Source organism: Corapipo altera, unplaced genomic scaffold (genome assembly GCF_003945725.1).
Source record: "Corapipo altera isolate COAL_440 unplaced genomic scaffold, ASM394572v1 1b, whole genome shotgun sequence".
Classification (NCBI taxonomy): Eukaryota; Metazoa; Chordata; class Aves; order Passeriformes; family Pipridae; genus Corapipo; species Corapipo altera.
In genome coordinates, this window is record NW_020884881.1 from 9,821,147 (window position 1) to 9,847,669 (window position 26,523).

At 39.8% G+C, this 26,523-nt stretch overlaps 1 protein-coding gene across 5 annotated transcripts in view; it reads left to right on the forward strand.

Moving 5' to 3' along the window:
* The window catches only part of SRPK2 (SRSF protein kinase 2), a 140,201-nt gene that overhangs the window by 109,383 nt on the left and 4,295 nt on the right, over positions 1–26,523 (forward strand). For 3 of the 5 annotated variants that reach the window (XM_027639587.1, XM_027639589.1, XM_027639588.1), the window contains 9 exons: positions 2,695–2,860; positions 4,885–4,910; positions 6,340–6,586; positions 7,560–8,048; positions 11,779–11,879; positions 11,973–12,080; positions 21,280–21,349; positions 22,061–22,153; positions 22,590–22,682. In XM_027639587.1, coding sequence (XP_027495388.1) covers positions 2,695–2,860; positions 4,885–4,910; positions 6,340–6,586; positions 7,560–8,048; positions 11,779–11,879; positions 11,973–12,080; positions 21,280–21,349; positions 22,061–22,153; positions 22,590–22,682 — 1,393 coding nt within the window. The remainder of the gene's footprint in view (positions 1–2,694; positions 2,861–4,884; positions 4,911–6,339; positions 6,587–7,559; positions 8,049–11,778; positions 11,880–11,972; positions 12,081–21,279; positions 21,350–22,060; positions 22,154–22,589; positions 22,683–26,523) is intronic. The other 2 variants (XM_027639590.1, XM_027639591.1) reach the window with 2 other exon arrangements.

Genomic DNA, 26,523 nt, shown 5'->3' on the forward strand with positions numbered 1-26,523 from the left:
CAAATGCCACATCTACACATGTTTTAAATACCTCCAAGAATGGTGATTCCACCACTTTGCTGGGCAGCCTGTTCCAATGCTTGACAACCCTTTCAGTGAAGAAATTTTTCCTAATATCTAATTTGAACTTCCTCTTGCTCAAATCAAGGACATTTTTTCTGGTCTTACTGCTTGTTACCTGGGAGAAGAGACTGACCCTCACCTAGATACAACCTCCTTTCAAGGAGTTACAGAGAGCAATAAAGTTCCTCCTTAGCCTCCTTTTTTTACAGTTTTCACCTCCTTCAGCTGCTCTTCATCACACTTGTGCTCCAAACCTTTCATTAACTCCACTGCCCTTCTCTGGACACACTTCAAGCACTTCAGTGCCTTTCTTGTAGTGAGGGGCCCAGAACTGAATCCAGGAGTTCAGGTGTGGTCTCACTAGTGCCAAGTACAGAGGGACAATCACTGCCCTGGTCCAGCTGGCCACACTATTGCTGATACAGGCCAGGATGCCACTGGCCATCTTGGACACACTGCTGGCTCATGTTCAGCCATCTGTCAACCAGCATCCCAAGGTCCTTTCCACTCTGCCCCCAGCCTGTAGCACTGCAGGAGGTGGTTGTGACTGAAGTGCAGGACCCAGCACTTGGCCTTGTTGAACCTCACTCAGCTGGCCTCGCCCCATTGATCCAGCCTGTCCAGATCCTTCTGCAGAGCCTTCCTGCCCTCCAGCAGATCAGCATGCTCCCCCAACTTGGTGTCATCTGCGGTCTGACTGAGTGTGCACTCAGTCCCCTCCTCCAGGTCATTGATGAAGATATTAAACAGGACCGTCCCAACATGAAACCCTGGGAAACACTACTGGTGACCAGCCATCAGCTGGTCCACCACCACCACTACTCTGTGGGCCCATCCATCCATCCACAGTTTTACCCAGGAAACAGTGCACCCCTCCAAGCCAATGAGCCTGGTACGCTTTGGTGAATCCCATCTGACCTTTTAGACTTGTGTGTGCCTAGGGGTTTAGCATTTCACCTTGGATTACAAGGGCTTTGTTCTTCTCCCTGTCCCTGTGTCCCAGCTGAGGGGGCTGGGTCCCCAGAGAACAACTGATCTGACTATTGAAGGACAAGGGAAAGAAAGCATGAAGTACCTCAGCCTTTTCCTCATCTGATGTCACTGTTTTTTCCCCCCGCATCCCAAAAAGGATGGAGATTCTCCTTAGCCCTCCTTCGTGAGCTTAAATGCTTAAATCTGCTGTAGAATGGGCCAGGGTCAGAGAGGAGTCCAAAAAGGGTGACATCCTGGTATGTATCTCCTACAGGCTGCCAGTTTCAGAAGTGGATGATAAGCATCTTCAGACAACTGGAATAAGCTAGTTCTTTCGGGCTACTTTTAACCACCCTGATGTCTGCTCTGTGGGGTACATGCACTCAAGGAAGTTTCTGGAGTGCGTAGAGGACAACTTTGTAGCATGGGGTGAGCTGTGTATCAACAGGGAAACAAGACGGAGATGCACCTTGCTGGACTGGTTATGAATAAGAATAAACAACTTGAAAATGTGAAGACTGGATGCCAAGCTTGGCGTGAGGGGTTGTGGGAGAAAAGCTGAATGTGAGTCAGTGGTGGGCTCCTGTGGTGGCCAGAGCTAACCATGTAGTAGACCAAATTAGCAGGATTGTAGGCGGCAGAATAAGGAATCTGTTTCAGTTCTTTAGGACTCAGTACAGTTTTGGGTTCAAAGTGTAAGACATTGGCCTAATGAAGTGAGTTTATTGAAAGGCAACAAAGAGGGCGAGCAGCATATGATGAATGAAAGGTGTTGGGAGAACTGGTTTGGCTGGTTTTAAGAAGAAAAGGCTAGTAAAGGGGGAAGCTTTTCATCTCTGCAGCACAGATAGAGAAAATGGAGCTAGACTTCTCTTGTCAATACACAGAGATAAGACAAGAAGCAGTGTTTATGAGTTACAGAAAGAGAAATTCTGATTACGTAGTAGGAAGAAATTCTTTGTAGTGAGGATAGTCAGGCATTAGAACTACAGTGTTATGCTATCTGCATTTTGGGAGGTAGTTGGAAATGACCTGGATAAAGACTCTGAGCAAGCTGGTCTGATTTTGAGATTAAATACAATTTTGAAGCTGTATGGCTTAAATGGTGAGGGTTTGGGTCACACAGTCTTCCAACCTGAATTGCTCTGTGAATGTAAGAAAAGGTGAAAGTTACAAGTAATTCAGTCACTTCATACCTGAGAAAAGAGGAACAGCTTAGTCCTGGGAGATTAAAAAGCTTCAATTTTTGTGAGATTGGAATTAACAGTTTGGAGTAATGAGAGTGGCATTGTCTGGTAAGACTTCCAGGTCAGTAAGGATAATCTAGATACTTATTCTTTCTTCTACTTGGACAAAATGTGTGCTGTGCACGTTCTGAAAACTGATTTATGAAAGTTGAATATGAAACAATTCAGTTATTGCACTGGTGTTACTGTGCCTCAAACAATTTTGTTTCAGAAAGTTCTATAATTCTATGGTACAATGGAAAATTACGTTTTTACACTGTGATCTGGAAATATCTTTCTTCTAATTTTTGAGTACTTTTGAGCATTGGGATAAAACTAGCTTTATTTTAAAATGCAGATAAGAGTTGAGTTTCTTAATAAGAAATTTAATTGCAGTTTCAAGCAGGTTTTTTTAAAATGCTTTTGTAATTAGGTACTTCAAGGTCTAGATTACCTCCACAGCAAGTGCAAGATCATTCATACGGATATAAAGCCAGAAAATATTTTGATGTGTGTGGATGATGCCTATGTGCGTAGAATGGCTGCTGAGGCTACTGAGTGGCAGAAAGCTGGTGCTCCTCCCCCCTCTGGCTCAGCAGGTAAGACAGTGTATTTAAATGCAGTGTAGTAAAGTTCCATCAGTATATTACTGCTAATAGTATTTTCTTCAATGAAAATCAACATTTTAAGTAATGGCATGAGAAAAATGAATGTCTGGTTAATTCTTTTTCCTGCTCTGGAAACCATCAGAGAAATACTTTCTTCCTGGTTTTGCACATTCAAGTTCTCTGGGTCCCCAGATACAGAAAAAGATTTATTGGTATAAACTTACTCTCCCACCCCACACACTTTAATGCCTGGGTTTTAGTCACACTGGAAGCTTGCATCTCTAATATTGACAATAATTAATAATCTTATCTAAATTATGTCTAATTCCAAGTTCATCAGCGTCCTTGTTGAAATTATCTGCCTTCTTGTCAGTTATAACTGATTCTCAAGAGGCATTTAAAAAGTTTTAGATTCGTAGTTTTTCACCCTTGAAAATGGAATGTATTGTACCTAACTGAACTCGTGATACGCCCTTCTTCCTAGGGGTGTAAAATGTTCCATGTTGAACCTGCCAAGAGTTTGGATAGGAACTGTACATTACGTTTAGCTAGGAGAAACCAAGGTGAAGAGGTTCACAGCAATCAGTAAAGATTAACAGGGAGGAAATGTGGCTTTTCTGGTGATCTTTGGTACTATGGTTGCTATTAATTTGCCAGTTGAGCACATCAGTTTTAGGCAGTGGAGAAATTATTACCTATGTAATATTGTCAGAAAATATATCACAGATTAAAATCTCTGAGGTATAATAAAAATGCCTGCTGTATCAGGGACAAATACAGTGGTCAAAATGCATTTCACAGCATTATACATTTTTAGATGCAAAATCTTATAACTTGTGAGTACATTGTATTGAATTTTACATAATGTGTAATCACATAGCTAAAGATTATGTGTTATTTGTGTGGGAAGTAGCTTGATTTTGTTCATGCAGCCTTTATATTTCTTGCTGACATTAAAATAAATAGTACTTTAAGGAACTGATGGGGTTCTTATCACACTTTGTTCTTATAAAATTGTAATTAAATATATGGCTTTCCACACAGGAGCTGAAGATGTGTTTTCTTGACAGCATTTCCAAGAAGAGATTCTGCATAATTTCTCTTCTTATAGCAGTGATAGTGCTCAGGTTTAAGAATATTTTTGAAAACCTTGCCCTTTCAGGGGCACACAAGCAGGTTTTTCCCAAACTCACTCAGAATCTGAACCTATAAAATAACTCCGTCTCTGTGGTTTATTTTGTGTTCGTTAATTGCTGTATGCCTGTTGCCTGAAGAAGTTCATGAGAGGTTCTTCTGCCCTGTTTACTTCCTCTTTCTCACTTCCACTTTGATTCTGTCTCCCATATTAGGTTATTTCTACTGGTTTTGGTTATTGGTGGGATGTTTTATGTGGCTTGCAGTTTTCACAGTCAGTATTGTAATCTCATCAGACCTAGTCACTGATGGGATCCTTCTCAGAGGTGCTTAGGAAGAGGCCCTGCTGGAGGTGCTTTTTCTGTGATGTACTTTTTGCCTTAGGCACTTCTTATTGCCTCCAGCCCTAGCAGTCAAACTACCTTGTTTCAGAATAAAGGAAACATGAATATTTGGCTTTTCTGTTGAATACACCACAGTTGTATCTTTGCTGATATTCCCTGAACTGTTTAAATGTGCCTATACCTGCTCAGTCAGCTGACTACATACATTTAATCTGTGACAACTCTGCAGTCATTTGATGTTTTCTGTCCATTCTTTACAGATTCAGACTTTCCTTTCTGACTTTCATAAACTCTCCACCAACCACAACACATTAAACACAAATTGCTGCCAGCTCCTTCCAGTTCCAGGTGCTCTAGTGGAGACATCAAATGATTTCAGTCAACACTTGTAAAGAGTAAAAAAATCTAGCTAACAAAAAAATCACTGCCTTACTAATTTAAGAATATTTTTACATGATTTCTACTGCTTTTTGCTTCCATTAAAGAGTTGTTTTTGTAAAAATATATCTATTTTATTTATTTTTTTTTTCTTTTTAGTGAGTACAGCTCCACAACAAAAGCCTGTAAGTATTGTTATATAATTCATATTAACTATCTTATTTTCTGTGTGTCTGCTGGTATTAATAGTTATTAGACTGTTAGTAGTGTCTACCTTTTTTAAAGGCTGCCTTTGAATAAAGCTTTTATCTTTCAAAGAACATTTTTCTTTTCATGTCTTTGGCCTTACCAGTTTTAAGCACAGTATTTCTCTGATGGAAACTCTCACAGACATGCAGTTCTATAGCTGTGTCAAAGGAAGTTAAGCATTGCCTTTTTCATCTCTTGAGGAATAATCCATTCGTTCAAATCCTGACAAATATGGGTGCATGCACTAAATATCATGCATTGCAGATAGCTTCAGGGCATCAAGGCCTTAATCATCGGGGCCTTAAAAGAGAGGGAGTTTTATGAGGTTTGAAAGATCTTTTTGCCATATGCATATAGCAAATAACTAATGGTAATACAGCTGTTTAGAAATATTTATGGTCAAACCTGCTTTCTGTGTGTACAGAACATACATAATTTCAGTGGGCATACAACATGGATGAAAATTAACAGAACTGTCAAATTAATTGTCTTATTTTGACTATCCCATGGCTTCTTTTGAAGATAACAGGATCTACAGATAAACCTTTGAGAAAATAATTATGTGAGCATTTCTTGCTGTGATATCTTGACAGTGAATGAAAACTGGATACATCTCATTTATCAATAGTAAAAACAGAAGTCACAATTAAGTTAAAATGTAAGAAAGTGTTTCAGTTCTAGCTCAGATGTGTTAATTTTTCATTTCCTTGTTGTCGTACCTGAGTTTTTCAATCCTTATGTTATATAAAATGTGAAACTTCAGAATGGCCATCTGTTGTTTGTGACTCATGTGTTTGGGGCCAGAAGGGAATAATAGAAATGCTTTCCTTTCACAGGGAAATAGCTGAACAACACAGGATTTGTTTAAAATTTTTCACTGTTTTCAGTCTCTTTAGCTTTCATGTGCCTTTTTTCTCAGCATTCTTTTGCTGGTCATTACCTACATTGTACAGAGAGAGAAGTTATGTATTAAATCTATATGCAAATAACTAATATGATGGCAGATAATCTTCCACATACAGTATCGTATCTTAATCTAGATTGACATTTAAGATTATTATGCCTATTTGAGGTTATAGGATCATAGGAATTTTACTGTGGCATCTTAGATGTATTTTGCTCATGTAGCTAATAAACAACCATGTAAAAACATGATAAATTATGTAAAATTTTGGTGGCTTTTTGCCTCATATAACCCTAATCATTCCTGATTTGAAGTAAAATGGAAAAAGTGGTATAATTACTAAATTAATTGCTATCTAGTATTTTCAAAAAAAATCATGCTGCAGTAATCATACTGCAGGTGAGTTTGGTTTGAGATGCCTTGAGAATAATTGATAAGATTTTTTTTAATTAATATTTAAGGTTGGAAAAATATCCAAAAACAAAAAGAAAAAGCTGAAGAAAAAACAGAAGAGACAAGCTGAGCTGCTAGAAAAACGCCTGCAGGAAATAGAAGAACTAGAGCGGGAAGCGGAAAGGAAAAAAATAGAAGAAAATGTAACCTCAGCTGTACCATCAAATGAACAAGAAGATGAGTACCACCCAGAGGTGAAACTAAAAACAGCTGATATAGAAGAGGTAGTCGATGAAGAACCTGGAAATGATGATGGTTAGTATTACCTGCTTTTATTGACCCTGAGTTTTACCATTTCAGACTGGAAAGTAATTGTGCAGTATTGTATCTGGTGCTAAGAACAAAATTTTCAAACTGTCTTAGATCATTGTTTAATTTTCTCCTGTAGGTAAAATTGTAACTACAAAACCTAAAAAGATAAAGAAAAATCAAATTTTCTGTAGGAGTGAAGAAAACCATCAATAGCAGTCTGTAGCTATCAAATACCACAAAAGAACACGTAGAAAATTTGACAGAACAGTCATTTGTCATACCCCATTGAATGGAATAACTGCATATCCTGGTGAGGGAGAAGAAAAATAGGATGCATTGTGTTCTATAACATTAATGTAGTAGTTGGAATCATTGTTGCTTTCCCCTTTTCTTCTTGCATTGTTTGTTTGAATGATCTATGAGGTAGTAATGATTGCAGCTTCTTAACTAAAATTTTTGAGATGTCTTGTTAAAATTCCTGTTTAGTCATGGTGAGTTGGACCATAATTGTTACAGTCCAGCTCCATTCTGGCTTCCCTCATTTTTTTGTCAGCTCTTCAGTCCTGATGAAGATTTAACTACTGAGGTTGTAGTTCAGTTTGGTTTGGTTTTGTTCTTCTCTTACTGAGAGTTTTCCTACTTCTCTGATGACTCCATGATTGACACAGGTTGAGTTCTAGATTTATAAAGCTTGCTTTCAAGGTCTCATACATTTCTCTTCATAACGTTATTCTTTTCTGAATTGTTTCCTCCTGAGCGAGTTTCCAGTCTCAATTTTTCCAGCAGCTTTATTAGTTCTTTCTTTTGCCTTTAGTTTAGATTTTAAGGTCTTTATGTGTTTCAGTGATATTCAGTGTTTCCTTGTATGATATGTCAGAAGTCAAGTAGTTACTGAAGAGTTAAAAATGGTGAATGCCTGATTTCAATCTGGTTTATTGATGTACTATCTAATGTGTTGCTCACTGAAATTTTTCAGGTGAAACAGAAGATCAGGATGAAAAAGAAGACACAGAGAAGGAAAACACTGAAAAGGATGACGACGTTGAGCAGGATCTTGTCAACACTGACTCTACAGACCCTAAGTGGATAGAATCCCCCAAAACAAATGGCCATATTGTGAACGGCCCATTCCTATTGGAACAACAGATTGAAGATGAAGATGAGGAAGAGGAAGAATGTCCAAATCCAGAGGAGTATAATCTTGATGAGCCAAATGCAAAAAGTGATTACTCTTATAGCAGCTCCTATGAACAGTTTAATGGTGAATTGCCAAATGGACGTCATAAAATACCAGAATCACAGTTCTCTGAATTTTCAGCTTCAGTGTTCTCTGGGGCTCTAGAGTCTGTAGCTTGTGGTTCTGCTGTTTCTGAAGGATCAACTGTGACAGAGAGAGAGGAGAGCAGCCCATCTCATGACAGGAGCAGAACAGTTTCAGCTTCAAGCACGGGGGATTTGCCAAAAAGTAAGTGTTCCTCTAAGTGACTTCTGTCTAGTAGCATGAGTGTGTTACGTTACATTAAACAGTCAGATAAGTGGAACACAAAGACAGTGGTTAGGTTAAGAAAAAATTATTTAAGTAAACTGGATGATTTTTCTTGCAGAACTGTGATTTATGGTTTTTCTCTCCTCTAGAACTTGTTTTTAAATATAGGTAGATTATTATAGATAAAATATTTGCATTGACAAGTCAGTCTATACAGGAAAGAGAGAACGAAATTGACAGTTGCCAATAAACATCATTCCCGTAGTTTAAAGGTAGTAGGTGATCATAAGATCATGTAACCTGACTTGCTTTTATAACAAGTCAGTAATATACCGTCTGTTAAGCCCAGTAACCCTTATGTTTGGCTTAAAACATATTTTTCAAAGAAATACCTGCTTTTGATTTGGACAGATGAAATTATAAACAATCTAGTGTGGCTGAAGTGTGTTCCACTGCTTGGTACTCTGACTTGTTTCAGGAGAGTTGTAGCAAGTTTGAATTTGTCTGGCTGCAGCTTCTATCTGTTACTTTTTGTCACATCTTTTCTCAGTCATATTGAAAAATTCTGTAATATGCTGTGTTTTCATTCATTAGTGGTTCTTTCTGTGTCAAACAGTTCCTCTCTTAACCTTTTAAAACTCGTCAGGGCATGTTGCCAACCATCAACTCATTATGACTTTTCTGGATTCAGCCTCTGTTTGGACATCTAAATTCTGGCCATCAGAACTGCTCCGATCCAAAGCTTTTGCCTGTAAATCCTGTTTATTTGAAGACATGGAAGGTGTCATTGTAAAGAGCTGGATTTTTGCCATTGAATTAAATAGCTTCAGGGTATTACACATAGGTCTTATTTATAGTGCCCTTGGCTAAATCATAAATATATGGGTTTCAGCTTCAATAAAGAAAATATTGAGAGACTAAATCTGTAAGCAGATAGAAGAAAATGAGAGAGCTTAGGGAGAAGGTCACCAAGCCTGCCATTAGCATTGTTACAGATGAACTTACTAAATTTAAATAGAACCGTGTTGAAAAATGCAGCCAAGTGTATTTCTTGGTTTAAGACTTTATGAGAGCAGTTCACACAATTTATTACAGAGTCAGACAGATAAGGTAAGAAATGTGAAATAAAATACAACTGAACAGAGCTGTATTTCTGGAATATGCTAAGATCCTGGAAAATGAGGCTTCCAGTCCATCTCCTTACACTCTGAAGTCCCTGGAACAATATACGGGAGATTCCTGGATGCCTAGTAGTTTCTTCATTTGTTCTGCTAGCTGTATAAAGGCAGAAAGACTCTACTGCTGTTTTCCTGGGGTGATGTGTAAAATCCTCATGCCTCCAGGGCGTAAAGCTAGTTTTGTCATCATGGAAGCAGCTTATCTCCATAGCTGGAGAAATAAACCTACTTTATTCCTCCTTGATGTTACCTCATCAGTTCACACACCTTTCATGCAAAGAAAGAGTAAAGACAGTAAATTCAGTGATAGCTCACTTCTTCTGCAGAAAGAGGAAAAGCTGAATGTTATGAATATTAGTGATATCAATAATAATAAACAGTAATAAAGCATATGAAGTATTTAGAAAGAAGAAACATGCAAGAGTTGCACGCTATTCAGTATTTTTAAATGGTGCTACTTTTTCACTTTAGTGCCCTTTTCTTGTACTGAAGTAGACTTAATTAGTGTCTAGGCATTGCTATACATTAGTAAGTGGCATGGTCTCATTTTTTTGGGGTACTTACCTCATTTGGTGCACAGACCAAGTTATGTTCAGTGGGTGAGCAGGTTTTATCCTTTTAAAGTTTTCACTGCATGGCCAAATGCCCTGAAGATAGATCTGTAATTTCCTCATTACTCTCCTCCTCCTTCCAGTGTTTGAATGTTTACTAAGTAAGTACACTGTCATGCTGAGACTGTGAGAATTAAGGTGATATTTCTTAGGTTTTACAGAATTAGGACACAGAAGTGCTCGCTTATTTTGTGCTTAGTTTAAGCTTCTTTGAATGCTTTTTTGCAAATACTTACTAAAAGGTGTATTCCTTCTGACTTCACTTTCAGTTGTGAATGATCTGTGTTTGTCAAATTCAGGATCCAAGAATTCATCTCTCAGAAGATACAGGACATAAACATCATATGTTCCTAAGAAAAACACAAAAGTATAGGCACTTGCCTATTGCCTGCTCTATTAGAAGAAAGTTGAAGAAAGCTGTTCTCTAATGTCATATTCAGATATTCTACTCATGAGGCTTTTTCTCCCCTTTCCACTTTATTTACTGCAGTCCTTCACCTTCAGCAAGATGTGGGAAGGATTTATCTAGCACTGTCTTTTTTTTTTCTTTTTTTTTTTCCGAAGACTACTGAACTGAGAAAAGTCCTGTTATTTCTTGACTAATGCATGTGATTGTGTTAAAAAAAATTAGACTGCACTATGCAGCATTCTTGTAAGGGAAGACTTTAATATTAAGTTCACTAGTCTTATGAGTTCCTTTTCAGTATTTTACTTCTATGCCTTATGCTGGTGCTTTTTATAAACTCGAGTCTGGGATTCCATTCCAGCTTTTTTAGAGGACTATTTGTTGAGGTCATTACCCCTTCTGTCTTCTGCAATGTAGTTCTGTATTTTCATTCCTTCTCTCCCCTGGGGGACCCTGCCACTTTCTTTTCTGGTTGGCCAGTATTCAGTGCTCTGATGACCAGTTCAGGTTTCCTGTATCAGCAGTTGAAGATCCTCACCTGATTTCAGTCACTCCTGACTCCCCATTACGACATCCAGTGTTTTTTCTCATTGTCTTGTATATTTTCCTTGTCGAATTCTTACACCAATTTAACAGATCATTAGAATCACAAGTGCTTTTTGGATCTTGTACCTCTTTCTTATCTTACCATTGATTTCCAATTTAGTCTTTGTAGCTCAGGGACAAGGAAACTGAGACCAGATCTGTGCTGCTCTGTGGTTTGTGATACCTGGTTCTGTCTTCCACAGTCAAGTCATCTGCTTTCTTTCCAATGCAGTTTAGGAACTAGCAGGTGGTGTGTCAAAACAAAGAGAAGCAGCACCTCCACTGATCTGTGTAGAGGTTGTCAGTGTCCCAGGAGCCAAGATTAATTCTGTTGAAGTTCTACCTTTTCAGTCTGGATCATACTTGATGCAGACAGGACCTTCAGAGAACTTTGATTCACTGCTGAGTTAATTGTGAAAAGGGTGACAGTCCCCAGGCTCTCAAAGCAGCCAGGTTTTGGTGGGTCTTTTCCCCTTGAGGCAGATTAAAAAAAAAAAAAAAAAAGAAAAAATCGAGCCAAATTTTATTTACCCTAGCCAGGCATGGAAGTGCAGGGTTTATTTTCTTAACCAAACTGTTCCAAGAATATATCTTTTCATGTGGAGTTCTTGGAGTCTGAGTTTTAACATTTTCCGTCTGAATTCTGTCTGAATATGCACTGGTTTTGCTTAGAAGCTACTCTGGATATTCTAATAATAGTTGTTTGGCAGTTAAAGAATGCAAAAAATGTGCATTTGAAGTGTATAAGGATATTTAGAAATCAAGGTAAGAAATCCTATTTATTTTGCTTTAATTTCTTGGAACATTCAGCAAATTATTTTGATGTCTCAGTGTATGACAACACTGGGTGAAATGTAAAGGCAGAACTGCTTAGAGATAATGAATTGTACACTCAGAATATTAACTATTCTGCATTTTACTTGTGTTAGCAAAAACTCGTGCTGCTGACTTACTGGTGAATCCACTGGACCCAAGAAATGCAGATAAAATTAGAGTTAAAATTGCTGACCTGGGAAATGCCTGCTGGGTGGTGAGTGTAACTACATCCCTTTAGCTGTTCCCTGTTTAGAACAGCTCTTTTTATTATCCTTTTTTTCCATTAATGTGGTTCTTTCTGTTTTAGCACAAACACTTCACAGAAGACATCCAGACAAGACAATATAGATCCATAGAGGTTTTAATAGGAGCAGGTTACAGTACACCTGCTGATATCTGGAGTACAGCATGTATGGTAAGAACAATACAATGTGTACTTTACGAGACTAAACCTCCTAAAACCTGGTTTATTTAGTGGGGAAACCTGATGGGGATGCTTTTGACATTTTGACACAAATACATTATCATGAATTACGTTGTATCAGGTAGCTACTGATGATTTCTTCCCTTTATCTCAATTTCTCAAGCCTTCTTAATCAAAAGGAAGTATTTTTGAGAACATTCCTAATTTTCGTGTGATGCATTTTAAACTGGTAGTCAAAAACATGCAAGTTTAGAGGGAAATATATGTGTATTTTAAATGACAAAATGTAACTGAAATAGTACAACTGCATATTTCCTTCCAGTCTTAGAATCTGTGCTACTGTTTGCTGTGTTTACATTCTTTTCTCTTGTGTAAAGTGGCAAAACAGTGAAATACTTTAAATTCTTGCCAAGTGTAGTGAAAACATGGATCAGATCAGGCTTGCAAGTCACAGCTTCAAGTTCTAAACTTTGAAGAGAAGGAATTTAGTTTATTAGTGTAAAATATGTGGTAACTTTCTGTAGAATTAGTTTTAATATGGGAACTGAAATGACAGATTTTTAAAAATCTTTAGAGAGCAGAAAAAGTGAAAACTTAATCGTGCAGCTTTTTGAAACACTCTTGTTTGTAGTTGAGGACAAACAAACTACATGCATCTTCTCGTTAAAGCTAGTGTGTATTTCCAAAAAAATGCATTAAAAATACCTTTGTCTATTTTAAAAGTGAAAACTTAATCAAATCTTTATATTTTACAAATACATGTCTGAAAAGAGTAAGAGTGTGAGGAGGAGGAGGAGGCTCAAATACTAGACACAGTTTGCAGGCGTGGGTGATGAGAAGAATTGCACAGCTCAGAGAGAGAGGAGGAGGAGGATTGAAAGGAACATAAAATCCTACATATTATAAACTCAGCAGGCCATGTGTTGGAAGTAACTAACCCCTAAGTGAAATTAAAGTATGTTTTCTCTGGAGTCGAATACTAGCTTTTGCTTTAGTATACAGAAAAAAAGATCCATTTCCAAAATTACTCTTCCATTTGGGGACAAAATGTGCAAGTTTTTTATTACATTGAAAACAAAGCACAGAAAATATTCCACAGTTTTTTTCCTTTATGATTCTTCTCTTAACTAACTACAAAATCATTAAAGAGTCTTTTGTTCCTATTACCTGATATTTTGTAAACCTCAGTTAACTGATAACCTTTTATGGTATTATACCCTATATTCATGTTTCTTTAGGATTGTACCTGCCCTTGCTAATTTTATGTACAGTGTTGTAGCTAAAGACAGTATAAAGAAGGCTGAAATATGTCTAGGATTGTGGGGTATTTAATAGCAATGTCGTACCCGGGGAATAAAATATTCTTAAAATACCTGGGATTGCCCAGCCTCTTACACTTTCTCTTCCATGTTATATAAGCATTACTGCTTTCTTCAAACTCAGGGAAAAAAAGCCTAAAGCGTCATTGCCCCTGGAGGTATCTTACCTCAGATTCACAATTACATATGAAATATTTTAATCGGGAAATTATATTTCTGTTTTTGTGTTATGTAGGTTTTAGAGATAGCAGGGCATTTGAGACAGAAGTGCTTTAATTCTGTCTTCTACCATAGACTTTGGGGTTTTTCCCCTTAAAAAATGCAGTAGAAATTTTATACACTTACAGCACTGACAGAGTTGTTGAATTCAGTTGTCATCATTGTATAGTTGTGTGAAAAACAGAGAGCAGGCTCTCGAGCTCACCGAAAAAATTCGTCGTTAGAAACCCCCCAGAATCTACTTTCCTTCCTGTGTGGCTGAGAAAATGGGTCAGAGCACTGTGAACACTGATCCTGCATCAGATGGAAAACAACTCTGAGGTAGGGATTGCCTTGAAGACCTTAATAACTCTTTCTGCAGAGGACTTGTAACAGAGATTAACAGCCAGGGAAACATTCTTGATGTGGAACTGCAAACTCCCAAATAACTTATTTAGGCTGTGTTTGGAAATTATGATTTTAATCTCCCTAATCCCTAGAGCAGTCAAGAACTGTGAAGTACCAAAGTGTTTTAATGCCACTACAAACTTGCTTTCTCAGATTTGGTTTCCTTGTAGTACCTGCTTAATATGCCCTTTGAGGTTACTGTGCTTTTTCATACTTAATTCACTTTGTTCCATAATTTTTACTGTTAAGTGTGTTTTCAGAAGAATTGTCTGCTGGACCAGGAGGTGTTTATTTTCACCCAAAATACAGCTCAGATACCCGATTAGCCATGTTGTCCGAGACTGTCAAAGGGGAACAAAGAGATGACTTAGTCATGTTTCGATGCTTGTACAAGTCCAGAGTCATTAAGGGCATTTTTGGAAGCAGTACTATGCAAAATGAGTGGTCCAGGAATATAATAAATTTAGTGTCCCTAGGGTTTCTGTGTCAGAGATTTATGTGTATGTAAAAAACATCAATCTTTTTATGTATCTTGGATTTTATGATGGAGGACGTGGAATGCGTGGTACCAGGATTCACCTGGGATCTTAACTTGGTCTTGTGCTTTATGGATCTCCATATGAGCCTCAGGTTTTCGCTGCCTTGTGCTTGCTGATGAAATAGTCTTGCTCACTGAGAATAGCATTGACGAAGAGAAGCAAAGCTACTGGTTCTTGTGTTGGCTTTATGGCATAAAGTGTGTTAAGGCAAGCTCAGAGGTTGTGTTTTACCACAGCAGCAGCAGACTGTCTTTTTTTCATCATACCATTTGCTCATCAGTTTTACATTATCTTTAGTAATGAGGATGGAAATGATGTTTTTAAACAAAAGCCTCTGATAAATGGACCTTAGGCATGCAAAACATCTGTATTCCTGTGTGCACAGCAGCTTCCAGAAAACCCCCTTATGAATCTTGCTTTTGGGACATGTTATGTCACGTCTGTGTGTAGAGGGTTCCTTACCTGGCCTCTGCTGGTATGGGTTGGCTTTGCCTAGGCATGAACTCTGTGGTTTCAGTACAGCTTCCAGGAAAGAACAGTCTGTTTTACTTGTACTGTCTTCAGTGTGTGAGTAGCCAGAGTTTCTGGTCAGGATTACTTGTGCTGGAAGCAGACTTAATCAGGGACATGTTAACGACTCCACCCAAATAGCAGAAGAGGGCAAAATAACTCAGTGCTAATAACCTTACAGTGCTGTTTCTTTGATGTTATGTCAGTGAAATAAGCAGCATTGTAAGCCAGCAGCCTCTGAGCTGAATCTTCTAATTTGAGATGGTTTGACGTGGCCCAGTTCTTGTACCCCTGACTTCTTCAGATCAGATTTAAAGGATGAGCATGAGTATCCCCAGGCCAGTACCAGTCCTGTGCTCAGGTGACCTGAGTCTCACAGTCTTTAAGAAAAACTAAATAAAAAGGAAGGGGAAAAAAAGAGAATGATGTGTATCTTTGGGAGCTTATAATCAGTGCATGCACAAAGTGCTGGGGAACTAATGAAGGAGGTTGGATGTCAGTGGGCTTTTCCAGACCACGATGGAGTTGTTCACTTGTTCTGCGCTCAGCAAAGCATGCAAAAAAGTGTAACATATATTTTTTTTCCCTAGACTTTGGTGACCTCAGGCGGAGTGATTGTTGCTGTCATTTTCTGGATGTTTATAAATTTTGCTAGGGAAATTGTAAGGTGCTCTTGTATTTTTCTTCTGACAATGTGGCCTGTTTAAGTGGAATATCCAGATGCTCTCATGGAAAGCTAGACACAGCTAGATATGGGATTCACTCTCCATATTTATTGAATTCCAGAAAATGTTCCCTTACTGTACTAAGCCTTAATTTAATTGTGCCAATGGGGAGGTGCATCTCTCAGTTTCACCCCAAAAAAGGAATAGATTTGGAGCCAGCAGTACCTTTGACAGGATTGAAACCACTCTTGATGATTTAATTTTATCAGGCTGCATTTCCACATTTGCAGTATTGAGAGGGTTGCTTTCTGTAGAGCAGAAACTGAACAGACACTGCATGATTTAGCATTTCCTAAATCCCAGAAAACGTGGAACACAGTACGCCACTGCTGCTGCCAAGAAATCCTGGCAAGATGAGGGAGTTGGTACTGGCAGACGGCATCCCTTTGTATTGCTCCTGGAAATGACTGCAAGCACCACGATTCTACCACTTTTCCTTGTTTATGCTCTGGATTTGAGACAGGAAAAACACCTGAAGTGATGAGTCTCATCATGACTTTTGTTGTTCATTATGTGCGCTCTTGTTGCAGCTGCAGGGAGGAGATGACTTTATCACAAGCTGGGACATGAACAAGATATGTTTTTAACACTTTTCTGAGGTGGCTTTTCTGGAGAGTTGTGATTCCTGCAGCATCTTGTTTTTACAATAAGAACTAGCAAATAGATCATAGCTGCAGATCAGCAGGAAGTCAGGGAAGGTGAAAATTGTACTTGGTGTTTTATCTACCCAAAGAGAATATAAATGATGAAAGAAAACACTACTGAGTGCGAAGGGAAGGGGATGGGCAAAGAGCTTTCAAAATGAGGGAGGTGCTACTACAAGCAAGCAAGCTTACAGTGGTGGGTTTTTAGTATGAGCATTTCTGTTCATGTGAGAGAACTCGGAGGAACAGAATGAAGAATTAGCATGATATAGTAACTTAGGATGTCAAAATAAAACCTACGTGTAAGTGCTTGTAGGTAACTGGGAGCTCGTGTCCCTGATTTACTTCTTTGCATGATGTCCTCCAACGTGGGGTGGAGAGGTAACTGTCCTTAACTACTCTTATAGTGTTGTAAGCAGGGAAAAATGATCATGTCTCCATGGGATCATGAGTATTATCATGCTAGTATCTGTGAGTGGCACATACCAAAGGTGTGATGACAAGCCTCAGCCTGCACAGAGGCAGTAGTGTGAGGAAAAATGGAAAATCAAAAATGTGGGTTTGAGAGGAGAAAAACCTGAAGTCGTTATGCACATATTTTTCAGTAGGCAGATACAGTACAGAATGCTGTTATTAATCACTGTACACCCTTTTTGAGGGTGGTGGGTGGACAATCTGAAACATTTAACAGAAAATGATTTTCCAGAGAAGCTGACTTTCCATGGGATGTGCATGATTCTGAGATAGGAGTATGGCAAATGAAAGAACCCTGTTTTCTTTCCAAGCATCCCAAGAAAGTCTCTGTTTTGTATATCTGACCTTTCTTACCAAGTACTAACTGTGCAAAATACCTTTCATATTCTTTCCATTGCCCAGCTCTTCAGATATCCATGGGAGAACAAACTGTCAGGAGGTGTGCGTGTCTCAAAAAGCTTTTTTGCTCTTCTTTCCATGCTCCCACTTACCTGTGGAACAGCATTCTTAAAACCAAGCCTATTTTTAAAGCAGTTACAGTCATCTCATTCACATTTCTTCATTTCAGCTGGGGCAGAGAAACTCTGGCCAAGAGCCGGATCTCATCTGTCAAAACAATAATTCTGGCCTGTAGCTTGTCCTTTTTCAGTTGGAGCTTCAGTTCAGGGAAGCTGATGCAGTCCAAGTGAATTGTTCTTCTAGTCCTCTCCCAGACAGCTTTCCCTAGGCATGCATCCATTTTTCAATGACCAGATTGAGAACACAGCTGTCACACAGTGAAAATGTAGCTATTTCCAATTGTGTGATTAGACATGGTTCCATAATATCCAGTAGTGATACCAACAGTTCAGTAGTGTGGTAGGTTCATATACAATCGTGTGGCAGGAAAGAAACAGAGCCTCTCCAGAGCCTAATTCTGTGAAAGGTTCTCCATCTGCAGATGGAGAAAAGCAGTTTAAGTGGTTTTTTGTGATAACCTTAGGAAAGTGGTAAGTGGGAATTGCGAGTACAGTCAGTAAGGATGGATGATTGCCTTGGGCTTCTGTGGCATATGCTGAGTGTGCTGCATCTCAATTTATATCTCCATATAATAAATGAAATGCTGGCTTCTATTGAGGTAAATGTCAACATTAAGGAAAAAACATTATGGTATTTCAAAGTTGGAGTTTCTGTCAAGAAACTAGTTTTTATAAATTAATACTTTCAAAGGGAAACTAAGTAAATTATGGTTACTCTGTATTTGTAGCATCATGAAAAATACGGCCAAATTTAGGTTTAAAGAGATTTCTAGTAGTGTGCCTTTTTCTTGAACCAGGATTGACATGAAAATTAGATGATTTTCAGAGATGAAAATTCAGATGAAATTCAGAGCCTCGTCCAGTTCAGGGGTACATACCTGTCAGGATGGCATTTCCACAGCCTTTCTGAGCAGCCTGTCCCAGTACTCAGCCAGTGTTGCCAAAGAATTTTTTTTCCTTGTATTTGATTGGAATTTCCCATCTCGCAGATCTTGTTTCCTCCCTGTTGTCCTTTCATTGGGAAGAGTGTATCTTGGTCTTCTGTGTTACTGCCTCCAGGCAGTGGAGTGCAGCAACTGAATCCCTCCTCCTCTCCTTCTCCAACCTGAGCAAACCCAGCTGCACCAGCCTCCCATCCTATATCCTCTGCTCAGAACACCTAAGGCCAGGTTTTCCCTGGCCTTTCTCCAGTTTGACAGGCTTACCCTCATGCTGTTGGCCCCAGACTGGTCACAGGTCTGCAGGTACAAGTGAGAGCTGAGGAGAGGGGTGGTCCCTTCCCCCAGGGCTGGTGACAGGATTGTGACGTACAGCACTGTGCTCACCCTGCGGGTCTTGGCCTCCTGATGCCATTGCAGAGTGTCAGCGACTTCCCTTATGGGGGCTGGGTGGTTTTATTACCTACAGCTGGGTGTAAAGCGTGGGTAAGTACTGGAAGTGACCAGGAAGTCCAGAGCAGCAGAGTATGGCCAAAACTGTGGTTCTGATTAGCCAGTGACAGAGAGCTGCTCTTCCAGCGGCACTGACTCGCTAGTGGGATGGGCTTTTCAGTGCACCTTGCATTTGGATGTGGGTTTAAAGAGCAGAAGAACCCTGACTGATACAATCCAAAGGTGTCATTGTCCTTCTTGCAGCTGTTTATGTGTTTATTAGTGTATTTTTAATGCTGATTCTTTATGATAAAAACCTAGATCTGGGTTTTATTCTTTTCTAAATGAGGCTCAATTAATTTCATTTATCTTGTGCTGCATGGCCAGTCCATCCTACAGAGATCTGGGAACGTGTTACCAGGTTGCCACAGATGAAACTGTGGGACATTGTCCTCCATGGATGCTAAGAATTATTACAAATATTTATCCCAGCACCTGTCTCTAGGCTGTCCCTGTGTGCATCTGAGTTGGAAGTTTTTTTGTTCTCAGTGCAGAGTCCTTTAGAGAGAGTCAGGAAGTAATGAGGTGCTGTGGCTCCAGCCCTTCCTGGGATAGTCAGAGCTATACACAAAATGGAAAAAAGAAGCAGCATCATTTTGAAAACCTTTAGTTTCTCTTCAGCGAGAGGGTGGTATAAATATCCCAAACCTATGAGAGTTTGCAGCTTTTGCGATGCACAAACTGATCTAACATTCAGAGTAGCACAGTGATATGTTAATTCTTGTGCTCCTCTCTGGACAGTTTTTACAGTTTTTCATTTTAATCTTTTTTGTCCCACGCAGACATATCAAGCTATTAATACGTCATTTTTTGGTACAGAAACTGTATTCTTGTGGAGTCTACCTTTGTGGCTAAATTCAGCTACATTTTTGTTCTTCTCTGGGAATCTGTTACAGCAGTGAGTTTCTTAATGTGCTCAGAAATCAGCCCCATCAGCATGTGTTCTAGGAAAGCTGGTCCATGAGATATGGAGAGGACCCTTGGATCTTCTCAGTCTCATGTTCAAGAGAATGACAGTGTTCTCTGTGTTGTGTTTGGGGTCTGTCCCAGTGGTCTCTTCTGGCTACTGTTGAAATCTATTTCAGTTTAGAAATCTGGTATTTTATGAAGTCCTTCAGACTTTTTCCAGCTGTAAAATGAAAACTGTCAATGTTGAGCTAAGAGTAGAATAAAAGAAAAAGGGAATGACTGTTTATTAAGTGATAGTGACTTTAGAAATTAAAGGCCCATTCATATGATCAACAGAAATGTCATCAAGGAGTGTTCTTGTTTTCTTGGCTGCTATGTGTGATTGCAGTGAATTGTGTTGGCTGTAGCCCACTTGGATGACACTGCAGTTCACAGCTTGAAAAAGACAAGTACCCATAAATAGGCTAAATTTACAGGTGATTTAACAACTCCAGATTATAAATTGCAACAGAAAACTGTCTATTTTCAGGAGACGGATATTTTGTAGTAAATGTTCTAACAAAATGAAATCCCATCCTAGAACTGTGCCAGGAAGTTCTGCCTGATTTTTGGAATGGTTTTCTGGATCAGATGTTTTCCCGGGTCTTGGACGTGGAAAATATTTTGGTGTTTAAACCACCTGGAAAAAATTAGATTCCTGTAGTTTCTTGGGCAATTGCTGAGCCAGAGCTGAAAGAGAATAGTTTAACAAATTAAACTAGAGGAATTCATGTTTTACACAAGGGGCTCTCATAGTTGCTTCAGTGCTTCTTGGCATTTCATAGTCATTGCACCCATAAAGAGAAACTCAGGTTTGCCGTACCATGGCACAGGGTTTTCATCCCATTGAAGCATTGCCATGGCCTCGAGGGATCACGTTATGTTGTCTGCTCTGGATTCCCCATCAGTGTCAGTCTCACTGTTTACCCCATTATTGCAGTATTTACTTTGATGACTTCTGATTCAACAAAAATACTTAAAAAAAATTTTTTTCTAGAATTTGAGTCTTCCAAGAAGCCTACTCTGTTCGCTTATTTCAGGTGGTTAATTACAACTATAAATGGATTTTATTTGTGATTCAGACTTTTTTAGTTCAGTCTCCAGTGTGCAGTCTGACAGGTAAAGAGCCTTCAGATACATGTGTAGCTCTTATTATATATTTAGAAGTACCTCTGAGCCTCATTAACTCACACAATCTTAACATGACCACCAGAGAACACATTAGTATGTAAAGCCACGTTGAACATGTTGCCGGGCCTCCAGCCCCAGGCTGAGTGTGGGGCTTTCCAGAGCCCAGGTTCCTGCTGTCCTTGCACTGCAGGAATGATGGTCCTCAGGTAAGATGGTCCCTCTCCTCAGTCTTGACCTTTGAATGTTAATTCCCTCTGGGTTCTGAGACAGTTGTGATGTTTTGCTGACATCTTACAATCAAAAACATTATTTCTGAAATACCATAAATATGTCTGTTATGTTATAGGCTTTTGAACTAGCAACTGGAGATTATTTGTTTGAACCACACTCTGGTGAAGACTATTCCAGGGATGAAGGTATGAATCTTTTGAGACACAGTAAGAATTTCTACATATTTTCATTCTCTTCTTCTTAAATTTCCAGTGAGCTTACAGTGGGGTTAAGTTTTGTGTTTGAGTAGAACTGTTCATACACATTGTTTTCAGAATATAAATATGATTTTTTTTCTTTTTAGTTTTAAGTTCCACCACTAGCAATGGGTGGGCAAAAAGTCCCTTCTGCAGATATTCATCTACTTAACAACTACCTGAAGGAATTAAACTGCCCTTCTTGTAAGACTGCATATGTGTGGAAACCTGATTGAAAATAACATTTTAGTTTAGAAAAGAAACGACAAATTTGAACTTGGTAGTATTTCCTCTTTATAAGAGTGACAGTGGAATAATGTTTACATTGTGTATTCTTATTTGAATTAGGCAATTACTAATTTTTTTTTTTAAATCAGAGTTAACTCCTGCTTCCATCTGTATACCTGTCCATTTTCATGCTTGTTTGCTTGTAAATGCTCTTTGCAGTGGTAATGTGGGCATCATTCATTGTTCCTAAATGCTACTAATGATGCCAGAGCTCTGCTGATCCTGGAAACCTCTGCATGGATTTGCTGCAAACATTGTTGATTTGAAACTATTTCTGATTTTTTACTAATTCCAGTTTCTTTCCTCTTCTTTTTTATCCCATCCTTTCCCTGCCCCTTCCACTCCCGTATCCTTTTTTTCTCTCCCTCATAGACCACATAGCACACATCATAGAGCTGCTAGGCAATATCCCAAGGCACTTTGCTCTATCTGGAAAATATTCTCGGGAATTCTTCAATCGCAGAGGTAGTACCTCTTCTTTTTGAAAGGTGCCGTGATGCAGACAGAAGTGGAATTGCTGTTGCTGGTTATAGCACGTCCCAGTGAGGAGCATTTCCTGAAATCATACGACAAAATTTTCTTTTTGAAAAGCAAAATGCGCAGGAATCTCTGACAAATTTTTTATTTTTTTAGCCACGTGTTCTGAAAAATAACTATTGGTACATTTTAAATTACGTGGCAAAACTCGTTTGTGGCAGCTGATACTCAAACGTTGTTTTGAGAAGGAATTTTTGCTGAAAGGATCTTTCCAAAGTAGCCACTGAGCAAGCAGTGTGCACGTGTGGTTTTTACCAGGATCAATCTATTTCTGTCTGTACCGGGCCAGTGTTAGTGTGTGCATGCAATGTACTGATTAAACTGTTGTATGTTTCTGTTTTGCTGGCAATGTTCTCCAATGCAGACCACATAGCATTGATCATTGAACTGCTGGGAAAAATCCCTCGAAAATACGCTATGTTGGGGAAATATTCCAAGGAGTTTTTCACCAAAAAAGGTAACGGTATTTATGCAACACTAATTTAAAGCATAATGCTATCCAAAAGGAGAATATGTTCATTTATGGGTACTGAAGAAATATATCCGTTTAAATGGAGAGCTCTTATTGAAGAAGAATTTTGGTGTAAACTTGGCTGTCTGAGAAAAGCCACAATTTGCAGTATTCATTTCAGTATTTCATTTAAAATTCATTTTGGGAAGTGCTCAACAAAGTGTGGATGTTAACAAGTGTCTGTGTGAATCTGTTGTCTGATGTTTGTGCAAATGTGAGGACTCTCTGCGTAGTTTGTATTGTGATGGAAAATCCTCTGTCAGCAACTTGGTCCAGCAGGTGCTGGTAAAGAAATAACAGAGGTGGGAAGGGAACACTCGGGCAGTGGACACTCAGCTGTGTGCAGTCGGTCTCACAGGAGCAGGCAGGGCAGGGGCTTCTTTGACACGTGAGGGAATGTGGTGATGCCTCAAGTGTCTTTTGTCCCCTTGATGTATGAGACAGCACTGTGCTGTATCGAGGGTCAGGGTGTGTATGAAACATCCTCCTACATGGTTGGGGGAAGATCTGGGGCTATCAGCTGCTGCAGCTGGTGAGTGCTTTCCTGCTGGACAGGATTCCCTCTTGCCCGTGACTCTGCAGGCCTGAGCGCAGCTCGTCGGCAGGGCTGGTGCTGGTCAACCAGTGGCATCTGACACGTGGGGTGCTGGGGAGCTGAGGGGCAGTGCTGGGCTGCTGCAGCAGCTTGGGGTCATGAGGCAGGACAAGATCCAGTGATTGATCCTCCCTTGTAGGAGAGTTGCCTGGTCTGTGCGTGGATATTTCTGGTCTGGCAGGGACCTCTGCAACCTTGGTGTCCTCAAGGAGGCTGTTAATGGTGTTAGGCACAGTCAGAGAAGGGTAGCAGTGATGATGTAGGAGAGAGCAGCTGCCCTTTGGGGGAGTCTGAAGTGCCTGGGGCTTTTTAGTGTGGAGCGGAGAAGGCTGCTGGAGGAATTGTTGAGGTTTTCGTAACTGGGAATTCAGTGGATAAGCTGTTTGTCAGCACCCACCATGTTAGAGCTGGGGGAAACCCAGTGAAATTTAGAGGGGGTGTCCTTTAAACAAGCACTTCCCTATTCAGCAGGCAGTAAACTTCAGGAGCTGCCGCAGGGGGCAGAGGGAGAGACTGTTATCAGCAGGCTTAAAACAATCTCCTGTTAACTGAGATGAACAAACTCAAGGCCCACAGGCGCCCCCAGACAAGGAGTGCGGCTGCTGGAGTGAGGCAGGGCCTGCAGAAGGGCTCCTCTGCCAGCCCTCACTGCCCCTTTCTGTTTGTCAGAGGCTGTGACTAAATTAGTAAGACCCCCTCAGCCTGACCCTCCCTTAAAGTGTGTCTCATGTTCCTAATTTTCACCTTACAGCAGATGGGTTGGCATTTTCTAGTGATGTCACAGAACTGTAAAATGACCAAACAGTTATTCAGTAACTGCAGTGTTTGCAGTGCACAGAAGAGGGCAGTTTGTAAAATTCCTGTGAAGTGGAGAGTTTCTCCTGCTTCCATGAGCATCTTCAACTGCAGACTGTCACTGTTGTCCTCTAGGGCCTGAACTTCAGTGACATTCCTCAGAGGCACTGAGGGTGCCTCTTAAATCCCACAGGGATTTAAGATCCCACAGGGTGGGATTTAAGCACCTTAAAAGGCTTGGGTTCACCCACCACACAAAACATAAGTGCAAGTTTGCTATGGAAGATTAAGTAGGCTCGATTCCACCTGTTTCTGCTCAAACCAGAAAATCTCAAATGCAAGATGAAGGAGTAATAGCCTAAGCTGCATTTTCGGATCATCCCAGTTATTCTGCTATTGCAGGCTGGGAAAACTAAAGTGCTTTGTGGAGGAATAACAGAGGTGGCAGGTTTCCTGCTCACTTGAGCATCTTTTCTTTGAATTGGGCACGAGGTATCCTTTTCCTTTTCCTTGCCATCCCAGTACTGGTGCCCCCAGGAGGGATTTGCATGTGGTGGGCTGGCAGAGATAGGCCAGCAAGCTGATGCATTTTGTATTCATCTGCTTGTGGCCTGAGCACTGGAGATCAGAAGCCCTGTGGCACAGGTGTGAGGCTCTTGAGAGAATTCTCTTTGTGGTGTAAAGGTGGGCTTACAAAACTTGCTGTAGGCTCCTGTTTTGAAAACATCAGCCTTGGGGGAAAATAAAAAAATCATGATTTTTGCTCCTGTCCATAAGTTTGACCTCAGAGAGAAGCTTTAAGCATTTCAGTTGAGCCACTGAAGTCACAGGCACAAAAAGAAAGGCATTAGGAACTAATGAGTTTACAGGATCGAGCCCCTTCTCAGTAATTGACTGAAGCAGTTTGTGACATTCAAACTGGAGGGTGCGTTTTAAAAAGGAAAAGCATTTGCAAGTCACTTCTTAGTCACTATAACGCAAATGCTCACATACTTTTTATAGGGTCTGATTTTGATTGAGCCCAGTAATAACTCTAGGGAGTCCTTATCTCCAGTGTCTTCATGGCAGTTATTTTGACTGTAAAAATGATTAATATGTTTGGCATTAAAACTTGAAACACTTTTATTTTTCTTCTGGTATTTGCTAACTCTGTTTCCTTGTGAGCTAAACCTGTGCAAGATGCTGGCCAGGTGCTGGCTTTGCCTTTTGAAAGATGTAACAATGAGAAGTACTGCTGCTCATTTACTATCCTGGAGGGGAAGGGGAGGGCTCTTCTCCACCTCCCTCGCTTCCATCTGCTGTACTGGGAGACCTTTCCAGCAGTCCTTGTGTTAGTTCTGGGGACCATGTCATATGTACATAGCAGCAGAATATATCCCACTGATGCTTTCCCAGTCCTTCATGTCATCCATGTCTTACTGTTCAATAATTCGTCCTCCTCTTGCCTGGTGACACATCTTAAATTTGTCTTTGACAAATTTCATAGACTGGTTCTGTTTTTTTGTGTTATCATCAGCAGAGAGAGCTTTAAATAGCATCTCCCCTCCAGGTCCTCCAGCAATTTTTTTAGTGATTTCCTTCTGACTTAACATTTTCAGAGGGATCATTGCTGCCTCTGCTTTGGCAACAGGGTTTTTACAGCTCTGACAGCTCCGTTGTCCTCTGCAGATTATTTCCCGTGTGCTTCACTATAAAAAATCTAAATAAAGAGTTTCTGCTAGGAAGATCTCACTTAGTATTACATTTTTAGCATTTCTTTGAAAATTCATGGTAATTCCCTGAATATGGATGGTGTCAGACCGGTGGGGCCTGTGCTTTTAATTTCTCCCTTAAATACAGGTACAGGCTTGCTCTCTTCACCCTGCCTGGTACAAGCCTCATTAAATAGATGAAAATACATGTTGGCAGACACCTCCATTTTTTGTGCTGCTCTCTTCCACTTCAGGATGGAATTGAAAAGGACCCACCACATGAAAATTAATTCTTAGGATGTTTTGTCCACCTCAGTTGTGTTAATTGTCTTTTACTTACCCTATTTTGATTCCATGGTCAGCATCATGATTCTTATTGAAAACTGAAGCACTAGTTTAATTTGTGGCCCCCACACAGATAATTTTACTTAAACGCTTTTACAATCTTCATAGAATTTCTTGTGGAAAATTTGAGTCCACAGTGCTAAAACAGTTCCTTCCTCAGCAGAAAAACTCTACAGAATATTGTGCTGGTCTTAGTGTGAGCATTTACAGAATAAGGAGTACTCAAACAGCATGAACTTGCCTTCCACAGTGACGCCCCCAGGAGCCTCATCATGCAGTCTTACCTTACCAAATCTGAGGGAGGAAAGATGCTGGAAACAATATAATGGGAAACAGTATAATGCAGAGAGGAAGACAGTGC